We start from the raw sequence: 11,459 nt of genomic DNA, 5'->3' as shown, positions 1-11,459 counted from the left end.
TCCAAAAGAGCATATCCTCCTCTTTTGGCTTTATCTATCGGTGCCATGCTGTTATGGTCAAGATGGTTTGGGTCCCTAGACCGGAATGAACCGTTCATTCAAGCCAGACTGAGGGCTCGAACCTTGTCTAAATAAATCTCTGTCAAATCTTAGCAAAGGCACTTCTCGGAGCAGGCATCAACTGAGAAGTCAGGAGTCACAGGGTTCGATGACACCCAGCTGTCACCTCATGACTTTTCAGCCTAAATAGAGTTGGCAGAGGATTCGACGTGTCTCCACCCAAATGCCAAATACCTAGCATTTAATTCAGCATTGAATGCACTGAGTCTCATTAAATGCCCATGGAAAGACTCGAAGCTTCTCATTCGCTCCAAGACTGCCTCGAGTACTACAAAACCCCCCATTTTGTCCCCTCAACTGAGGAGCAACGTCACATCAAGATCAGCTTAACACTGACTCCTTGATTCACCAGTGGGATCACCAGCTGTCCCGAGAACCAAGTTCATCAACCAGCGATATCAGTCATATCCTTAAGTCATCTCAACCGTCCATTCGAATCATTTCAATAGGAAGGCTAAGCGGTATCAACTGCCATTTTAGGTATGGACCTAATGCTTAAATAGCAAATGAACATACAGGTAAGGACCAAGCAAGCTTGAGTTCTCCAGCCATTACTCTTCTACATTTATTCTTGAGAAACATTCTCTCCATTCTCCTTGAGCATTAACTCCTCAAGTGAGAATCTCCTGCTCCCATACAAAAACTGACTCAATCATTGGAGGTGGCTTCCCGTCCTGAGAGGCGGCCCACTTTCACTTCCATTTTTGGTCTCAGGAACCAGGATCAAACCGTACGAACTGAGAAGAGACTTATTACCCTCAACATTTGGTGTCGTCTATGGGAACTACTAACAAAAATTTCAGTAGCTTTCCCTATATCTGAATCGATCAGATCACAGAGATATGGCTGGAGATGACTCCCCCGATAGAGCTTCCAGGTCTTAGGAAATCAACTGCTACAAGAAGAAGGGGGCCAGTACGAAGGTTGGGACTTTGAAGGAGGTACAACCCTTTGTGGGACGTGAAGAGCAGGAGATCAATCTTGATCCACTTGCCAATCTTCCACCATAGAGAGTGACCCCCGCTTTGAGATACAGGCTAACATGCAGCATGATGTTTGAAATGCTTAGTTCCCTCCATTCCATGGCAACTCAAGGAGGGCACTTCAGGCCTTCTCCTGTTCCTGCCACCGGCCTTCCCGAGACAGCAAATCCTTCCCTTGTCGGCATTGTTGATGGGGCCTAGGGAGATGAAGCTGATACATCGCCCCCGACGAACCAAACTCAAAGAAAAGGGCAAGGCCAAGGTGACAGAAGGAGGAGCTAACAAATCTGTTTTTGATAGATTGGGAGCCCTTCCCGACAGATACTCCTTTCCTGGAGCTATCGTGAAGCGGCCTTAGGTTCCAAAAGTAAATAAAACACTGAAGGAGCATGTGGCAGAGTCTAAGGGACCCCGGCGAGATGATAGGGCCTTCGAGACATCAACGTCTGTCCATGATGAAAGCCTTATCAACAAGTGCAAGATATGAACAAACGTCTGTTCTAGCTTGACAGGATGGTCCCTGATGAGGTCCAACTCGTATTAAGTCAGGACCCTTTTGTGCCAAAAATAATGGCGGCACCTCTATCGATGGTCTTCCGTACCCCTACTTTTACCCCTTATAATGGGACAATAGATGCTATGGCCCACATAAGTCACTTCACATCAATCATGACCATGTGCGTAGGAGGGGACCCCATAAAGTGCAGATGCTTCCCAGGGTCACTAATGGGGGCCCGGCGGTTTTCTAGGCTACTCAAGCATTCTATACACAAATTTACGGAGTTGGGGTATGCCATTGTGGCCAGGTTCAAAAGAGGCATCAAGAAGGACAAGATGGAGGATAATCTGTTGGCCCTTAAACAAGGGCTTCACAAATCAATTAGAGATCTTATCTCTTGCTTCAACAATATCTCCATCATGATCAAAGATCTTGATGATAAGGTGTCCTTTACTGCTTTCAAGAGAGTAGTGACCAGCGAAAAGCTGATCACTTCTATCGTGGAAAAGAAGCCAAAAACCCTACCAGAACTGCTTGACCTAGGGTATGAAATGGCCACAGTAGAGGAGGTCCTAGAAGTAAATCAAAGCCACTACAAGGACCATGATGGTCCGCTCACCAGAAGGACCCCTTAATCTAGCTCCAAACCTCGTTTCTCAAAGAGAGACTCAAGGCCTAGGCAAGAATGGCATAGTAAGAAAGTAGTGGAAGAAGATGAGGAAGCATTCACTCCCCTTAATAAGTCACGATCTGTAGTACTTATGCAGATCCGAGACTCAAGAGATTCTGGGTTACTGAAAACCCCTGGAAATTACATGCATGCCCCCAAAATAGGGCAGTTATGGCAAAATACTGCCAGTACCACAAGGACAAAGGGCATCATACAAATGATTGCGGCATGTTAAAGGTTGAGATTGAGAAGCTAATCACCAGAGGACATCTAGATCAGCATGTGAAGGCCACCCATCGCCGTAAGGTCTCACCTTCACCGAGAAGGCGTAGCAGAACCCCTCCTACTGATGGATCTAGGTCTAGAGGAAAAGATCCAATGGCACCAAGGGACGAGGACTGTAAAACCCAGCCCTAACCTTGACCCGGAAACCTTGTTATTTGTAGGTTCGATGACCCGAAGTAAAGTAAGAAGTCAGCTTTGGGCCATCCCAGTGGAGGACTTGGTGTCTGGCTTTGAATCCATGAAAGTTGATGATGAAGTTCTATTTATGGAAACTGAATCTGGATGAAGATCGGATTAGTTGATGGACTTGGAGTGCTCTCTATCTTGGTTTGAAGGCATTTCTACCTATTAGGTAAGTCACTTGACATGTGTGCAAAACCCCTTTAGGATTGGATTTGATCTGGGTCTTCAATTCCCTGTTTTGGATTTGCTGTCAGCATTGGTCGACTGATTGGTCGACTGGACCAGTCGACCAATCCACTCGACCAATGAGTGTTGTCTTTGGCAATTAGGTTTTTCTTGCTCTATTTAAGTCCAATCTCGAGTCTACTTCGTATTTGCTGCCTCCAAACTCTTTGGAACGAACCAAAGACCTCTGCAAGTCATCTCCCTTGCATCCTTGGTGATTTTCTTGACGGATCTTCGTCGAAACTCTTCCTTTTCATCAAAAGGTATGTCTACACTCTCTTCTTCTCCTCTATCTCTTATTTTCTTTCCTTTTTGAGTTGAGACAGTAGAGGAGATGCTGCATTCTCTGTTGCAAACATCTCTGGACTTGTCTCTCATGATCATCCTAAGGATTAGAGGCTAGAACAATGATCTTAACCATGATCATTGCAAGCTTTTGAAGGAATCATGATCAAACCATGATCTAATCTTTGTTAAACTTCTGATTTGAATTCTGATCTCCTTGGATCTTCTATATTGATCATGTTGGTAGTTAATTGCTGTGTTTTCTTTTCATGATCCATGATCTATCAATCTCTAGTTGTTCTCTTTTACCATACTATGTGTTCTTCATGAATCATGGTAGTTACATCTATGGTAGGTTTTGTTTCCTTATTTAGATTTATGCTTTTAAGCCTATTTCCTTGAAGATCTAAGTATGTTTTCATGATACGTTTACCTGAAGCAATGATCCATCCTCCTATTGTTCTTGTCTTTGATTTCTATTTCGAATTCATCAAGATCCATGGTTGATCTAATTATGGTAACTTTTTGTTTCCTAATTTGGATCTTGATGGCTTGATTGGATTAGTGTTTTGAGGTCCCCTATATGTTAGAATACTATTGATGTAGTTTACCCCTTGATTAGTACCCTTTTGAACCACCAAATTCGGATTTCATATCTTAAAACTCTGTTTTTTTAGGCTACTGTCTGCATTGGTCGGAGTTGGACCGTCGACCAATCCACTCGACCAATGAGTACAGCAACTCCAGAATTGGTCTGTGTTGGATGTTTTGGTATCTTTTCTGTTAGGGATCTTTCCTAATATGTTGTATACACTTGTTTAGGACCTTCTTCTCAAGTTTGCCAAGATCTTACTTGATTTCTTAGGATTCCTTTGCGAGTTATAAAAGGTAAGGATGGTTATTTCCTTAATTATATAGATAGCATGAATCTAGTTTCTATATTTGAATATCATGGATATGTTTCCTAAATTAGATTCTTACAATGATATACTACTGTTGCATAACCTTGATTACAGTAGCATTGCTTAAATTGATTCATGTATGATTTACTTACCAATTATATACAAGTGATTGTAATTACTGATTTCTTTCCATATATGAAGTTACCATATATGTGATGATGTGAATTGATGCATGTGTATGCTTAAGTATGGTTTGGAAAGGAGAGGTGTCCTTTTGACACTTCTGTCCTTGGACTACTACGGGAATATTATGGGATGTTTCCGGAGATGCCCTCTGGACACCTTCCTAAAGCTGTTGGATGACATATCTAGGGATTGTCTAGTAGTGTTTGGCTAGGATGTCCCGTTATGTCAGACCCTAATCGGAGGGGTATTGAGACCGAACGACCCGTGGTAGCAATGGGGATTCATGGGCTCTCAAGACCGGTAACCAACCTGTGAGAGGACAGGAATCACATTGTGGGGGCCATTTATTGGTAGGGTTGCATATGGTTAGACTTGGGCTCATGGGCGCTTAAGACCGGTAACCAACCCGTGAGAGGACGTGAGAGCTTCCCGTTTACCATATGTGGATGATCAATAGGGTTGATGAGTCCGTAGTCAGGGACTATGAGGACTCTAGTGTGAAGGATATCGGAAAGGATCGTCAGGGACGAGGAATGGACGTATCTGGATCTGACTTGATGTAATTAAGTAGAAGACTTGCATTTGGCTAGGTTTTACCCTGACATGCGCCGGTACTTAGACCAATGGTGATGTGAGAGAGTGGTGACTTAACCCCCAGCCATGGAATGTCCCGAGGGATGCCGGACCCATTACCAACTGATGATGAGTGAATGAGACCTTCCTAAAGAAGTACGGTGCTATGACTTAAAGCATGTCTGCCAATAGAGACCAGCATACATAGAGTTAGATTCATTCATTCATTGCTTGTCTCATATCATATTGCATTTATGTTTGTTCGAAATCCTGCCATTTATGATATTATGGATTTAATCGCCTTACTCGAGTTTCTTTGAAACTCATTCCTTTATTGTACAATGTTTGTTAGACTATCCTGCAGGTTCTGAGTATTATGACGGTCCCTATGAAGAAGCGCAAGGCGAAGAGGCATATCTCCAAGAAGGTGATTGCGGTTACCACAATTACATTGAAGATCCCGCGAGTGGTTATGCTCCGTACGATGCTTAGTCCGACCATTGAGTGGAAGCGTCCTTGTGCCATTTATGAGATTTACACTTATAAGGATGTTGTCTATAAAGTGGAGAACAATTTAGTTACCCATTGTACTTGCTACTGGGATTAGATTTTGTCTAGTTTATTATCTTTTAGAGCTACCTTTCTGTTGGTTGTAGAGTGGGATTTTTGCCTCACTTTACTTATCTGTTTTGACACTCTGATTATATCTAGTATTCTGATTTATTTATGATTCATTCTTTCCTTATTGGATCTATGGTTTATCTTCCGCACTTTTATTATGATTGTTCATGATTATGTTATTGTTTATGTGGGAGGTTGATTACTCGATACTTGATCTTCGGGCTGTGGATCACACTCTCGGGTATGCCAGATAGGGTACCGGCTGGGAGGATGTGACAAGGACCTTCCTAGAATAAATACGATATTCGGAAGACCCACTCCCGGGTTTGTTAGGCGAATGAAGCAAGGAACACGTGTTGTAGGCACTGTTGAGCCCACTGTTGTAGCACGTTTCATCCAAAGTGAACCAATCACTTTTGCCAAAAAGGACCTTGTGGATGTTTATACCCCACACAAGGACGCCATTGTCATCAAGGTCAGGTTGGCAAACCACATGATATATAGGGTCTTGGTTGATACTGGATCATCAACGGACATCCTATCGCTGGATGCTTTTCGTATGCTTAAGATCGACCAAGAAGCCCTCCAGCCAACCGTAGCCTTGCTATATGGCTTCATGGGAAGTTCCACCACGGTGGAAGGGAGCTTATAGTTAGATTTGACTATGGGAACTTTCCCTCAGCAGGTAACCCTGCCTACCATATTCATGGTCGCGGCACACATATCGCACTTGTCTTGAGCCCTTTTGAGCTAAACATTTATACCCTTAGCCCCTTTCTTTCTATCAATATGGGCCAGCAGATTCCAAGTGTAAATAAAACTCGTGCGTAACCTGTCTACATACAACATAATCCTAGGCCGCCACATGTTGACAACACTAGGTGTAGTGATCTACTCCAGGCATATGATAATGAAAGTTCCTACCGCCGAAGGAGTGGAAACCTGCAAGACTGACCAAAAGTAATCTACAATCTATTATCTGAACTTCATTCAGAAACAACCGGTGACCCCATTTACGGGAGCGGCCCTTGGTGTTGAAGTCCGTGACGATAGAGACGAGAGCCAAATGTAGCAAGGGGAACCAGTTGAGAATTTGCAGAAAGTCCCTTTGAGCCTTGCACACCCGGAGTGAGAGACCAATGTTGGTTTTGAGCAACCAGAGGACTTCAATAGGGAACTAACTTCCTTTTTGGCTCAGAATGCAGACATATCCACTTGGTCAGCAAAAGATATGCCGGGAATCGATAGGGGCATCGCTGAACATCATATATGGATAAACAAGGGGGCTATCCTCGTGATTCAAAGAAGAAGAAATTTCTCTGCCGAGAAGCAATGTGCAATCTAGACAAAGACTGAAAAGCTTGCCAAATCTGGCTTTATCTCGTCTATTGAATGCCCAAAATGGCAAGCTAATGTGGTGATGGTGGAAAAAGCCAGCGGAAAGTGGAGGATGTGTACAGATTACACAGACCTCAATAAGGCTTGCCCAAAGGATTGCTACCCCTTGCCTTAGATCGATCTTCTTATTGATGCCACAGCAGGGCACGAAGCTTTGAGCTTTATGGATGCATATTCAAGATACAACCAAATTTTGATGGCGCCCGAAGGCCAAGTCCACACAGCTTTCATGACCAATTGAGAAAGCTACTACTATAAGATAATGCCTTTTGGTCTAAAGAATGCTGGAGCCACTTATCAGCGGGCTGTCAAAAAGATCTTCAGCAGGCAAATTGGAAGAAATATGGAAGTCTATGTGGACGACATGCTGGTCAAAAGTGTCCACCAAAGGGATCACATACGGGACTTGTCAGAGGTCTTCAACGTCCTTCAAAAATACAAGATGCGTTTGAACCCTGAGAAGTGTGCTTTTGGTGTATTGTCTTGAAAGTTTTTAGGTTTCATGGTTTCGCAACGAGGCATCGAGGCAAATCCTGAGAAAGTCAAGGTTGTCATTGATATTTAAAAGGAAATCCAATGCTTGACTGGGAGAGTGGCAGCTTTAAGCCACTTCTTGGCGAAATGGAGAGCGTTGCCAACCTTTCTTCAAAGCGCTAAAGACCCTCAATGCCATTGCTGAGCTGATCTAGACTGAAGAATGCCAAAGTGCTTCTGGAGAATTATAAAGCAAGTTAAGTTCATCTCCCATTTTGGTATGTCCCACCCCCAAAAAGGCTTGCTCATGTACCTTGCCTCGTCCTCTAAGGTTGTAAGCTCAGTATCGATTCAAGAAGATGGAGGCACCCAAAAGCTTGTTTATTATGTCTCTCATGTTTTATTGAATGCTAAAACTAGATACCCTGAAATTGAGAAGCTCACCCTAGCAGTGATAATATCTATCAGAAAGCTAACACCTCACTTCCAAGCTCACCCCATAACCATCCTTACCAACGCTCCTTTGAAAAAGATTCTACGTCGTCCTGACTTGGTGGGGAGAATGGTCCCGTGGGCCATAGAACTGAGCGAGCACCAAGTAGATTTCCATCCAAGGACAGCGATAAAAGGCCAGGCGTTAGTAGACTTCATAGTGGAATCTACCACTAGGTGGAATACAGGGGAAAGTCAAGAAACACCTGTTGAAGTTTGGACCTTATTTATCTATGGGGCTAGTAATGCCGTTGGAAGCGAAGTAGGCTTAGTACTAGAAAGTCCAGGCGGCTTTGTCATAAACTATGCTTTGCGCTTTGCCTTCCCAACGATAAACAATGTGGCTGAATATGAAGCGTTGCTAGCAGGGCTTTGTTTGGCAATATCCCTGTGTGTCAGAAATTTGAAAATACACAGTGACTCCCAATTGATAGTGAGCCTAGTTAAGGGTACCTATGAGGTTAGAGAGGAAAAGATGGCACAATATCTGGCCAAAGAAAATGGTTTGAAGGTCAACTTCAATCAGTGCGAATTTGTCCAGATTCCTAGGGAGGAAAATGCGAATACTGACATCCTGGCCAAACTGGCCTCTACCGGCATAAAAGACATAGAGGCTTCAGTTTATCAAGAGACTCTTTATGAACCAAGTATTGATGCTTGGGAAATGATGGAAATCGAGGAGACAGAGCCTTCTTGGATGGATGAATTGGTAGCATATCTGAAGAATGATCAACTCCCAGAAGATCAAGCTCACTCTAATACAGTTAAGAGGAGAGCAACAAAATTCACTCTGATAGAGGGAATCCTATACAAATGTTCCGTAGAAGGACTGTTACTGAAGTGCGTAGGTCCAGCAGCCGCCTAGTATGCGTTAAGAGAAGTCCACGAAGGAATTTTTGGAGCTCATATGGGAGCCAGAGCATTGGCTTTCAAGATCCTGAGACAAGGGATTAGCCAACTATGGTTAAGGATGCACAAGACCACATTCGCCATTACGAGCCATGTCAACTGCATTCCTCAGTCCAAAGGGCCCCTGTGGTCCCATTGGTTTCAATCCTCAACCCAGTACCTTTCGCAAGATGGGGAATGGATCTTTTGGGGCCATTTTCACCTGCATCCAGGGGATGAAATTTTTGATAGTAGCCATCGACTTCTTCACCAAGTGGTAGAAGCCTAAGCTATTGCAACTATTACAGAAAAACAAATGGAAAAATTCACCCTCAACAAAATCATTTACAGGTTTGGCTTACCAAAGATACTGCTAATGGACAATGGAACTCAGTTCGATAACCCTGCATTCAAGGAGTTCTGCCAAGCTTATCATATTGACTTTAGAAGGGCAGCCGTGATGTATCCCCAATGCTATGGCCAGGTGGAGGTTACTAACCGCACCTTGCTGGATGGTATTAAAAGACGATTGGAAGAAAACCACAAGAAATGGGTGGAAGAGCTTCCTCATGTTCTTTAGGCTTACAATACCTCATCAAGAACTCCAACAAGGGAGACTCCTTTCAAATTATCCTATGGCACTAAGGAGCTAGTGCCAGTTGAGGTATTGGCAAGATCGCAAAGGTCAACACACTTCAATGAGGTCTCAAATGAGGAAGGGCTTAGAGCAAATTTGGAGTTCATTAATGAAGTTCGAAAAGTGGCTTTCTACCGAAATGTGGCTTATCAGAAGAAAGTAGCTAAGTACTACAATTCCAGAGAAAAGAGTAAGACTTTTAGGCAAGGAGATTTAGTCCTCTAACAAGCTGACGTCTTGGCCCCAAGGCAAAGGAACAAATGGTCTCCCAGATGGGAAGGCCCTTACCTTGTCGTCCGAGAACTCCAGCCGGGAACTTACAAACTCAAGGACTTGGAAGCCGACAAAGAGCTCGCTCACGCATGGAACACTATGCATCTGAAGAGGTTTTACCAATAAATGAAATGTTCTGCTGGACTGGTAAGAATTTTTGAACTTATATAGGCAGCTGAATACGTAATTTCTCTTTAGATCATTTCTTGGGTTAAGTGAATGAACTTCTTGGAATTATCCTATATTAGAAACTTCTCCTGAAAACCAAAATTTAACGAGTTCTCTCAAAGAAGTCTTTCTAGGACATACACACGAATGACATAATCCTTCGAATAGTTCCTTTTCAAATACAAAAGTTGTTGATAGAAAAATATAGAGAAGCAGATACTTCTCGTTGTTAGTGGCTTAGTGCAAAAGAGGCCCCAAGGGCACATAAAAAAAGGGGGGGGGGGGAAGAGAAGTCATTGGGTTCAACATCAGTCTTGTTATAAACAAAAAGGAGAAACAGATGGCACTTCGTCATGGCATCGGTCTCGTTCTCAGCAACCGTAGTGGTCGAATCACCAGAATTAACTAGAAAAGGAGATGTTTGGCAACATCATAGACAAACTTACACTGACCTCAACATAAAAGGAGGAGCCTGGTCTGTCTATTTGTACGCATTGGCTTAACTCACTCCTAACCTCCCGGTCGAGACTGTCATTAGGGTGAGGATGAACTTCAGTGGAGGCGATGTTGGATTTTGGAAAAGGAGTTCCTAGGTTTGGTGGCTGCATCCAGCTAAGCACAAGAATTTGCAACCTCTCACAATTGTTAGCGTCAAAAGGAGAATTTTTGCAAACAACCTTCAGAGTCTCCTCCGGTAATCTTTTCACTAGCAAAGCAAAGGCTGCATCCAGACCAAGCTCAAAGCTGGGAAGAGCCGCGGTAACAACTTTTGACTTATACTGTTCAGAGGCCTTGTATTCCCTTATGGCACCTTCGCAATAGAGGAGTGGTGGTCAGTTAGCTCCTGGATTTTCCTTTGGGATGCCTCTAAATCCAGGACCAATTTATCTTTTTCGGCAGCCAGCTTGAAGTAGGAGGTAGAGAATTCTTGGATCTCCCTCTAAAGCATCGCCACCGTGTCATCAGATACCTCTTTCTCATTCTGCAGTTGAGCTAGTTCAGCATCCATTTTACTCATGTCACTAACCACAACGACTTTGGCTGTTACAAATTCTTTCTCTCTCCTCCTGTTCTCTCTTTCCTGTAGTACTCACAATTGGAGCGTACTTTGCTCAATTCTTTTGTGGTCCTCTCTAATTATCCCTTGACCCTATCCTGAAGGGTATTAGTCTTGTCAATTTGGGACCCTAGAATTATTGTCAAACAGTTTCCTATACTTCCTTATGTGTGACTCTACCAAACTAACAGAAGTGTATAGGTATTTGATGCACAAAGCAATGATCAAATTGACAAGGTAAAAGAGAAAAAAATCAAGATATTTTGAAGAGGAATTTTGAACTTACTGGGCCAGCTGAGAATGATGTCGCGTAGGAGGCAATCCTTCGTAGACCCCCTTATTTGTGGGAGAGACAGCATGTTCAATCCACTGGTTGGATTTGATCATGTCTCCCAGAACCTCATCCCCATTGAAGAGTTCCCACTATGGAACCCACTTGGGGGGCAAGTGGGACGGAGTCAATATATCTCTTACCAAAGCCACAGTTTCCCTCGTGGCAGTTAGTAAGGATGAAGATGTCTCAATTGTTGTCACCGTGAT

At 43.4% G+C, this 11,459-nt stretch overlaps 1 protein-coding gene across 1 annotated transcript; it reads left to right on the top strand.

The window, feature by feature from the left end:
• Window positions 1–7,192: 7,192 nt before the first annotated feature.
• On the top strand, window positions 7,193–9,646 carry LOC149002439 (uncharacterized). The gene is made up of 4 exons (XM_089138716.1): window positions 7,193–7,392; window positions 7,825–8,736; window positions 9,136–9,274; window positions 9,365–9,646. The coding sequence occupies exons 1-4, from the start codon at window positions 7,193–7,195 to the stop codon at window positions 9,644–9,646; spliced, it is 1,533 nt and encodes a 510-aa protein (XP_088994842.1).
• Window positions 9,647–11,459: the final 1,813 nt, after the last annotated feature.

The sequence above is a fragment of the Hakea prostrata genome, chromosome 10, assembly GCF_041222555.1.
Source record: "Hakea prostrata isolate BN-2017 chromosome 10, UWA_Hpros_2, whole genome shotgun sequence".
NCBI classification, from domain to species: domain Eukaryota; kingdom Viridiplantae; phylum Streptophyta; class Magnoliopsida; order Proteales; family Proteaceae; genus Hakea; species Hakea prostrata.
Note: the sequence above shows the minus strand (reverse complement) of the source record. Positions and strands in the feature narration are given on the sequence as shown.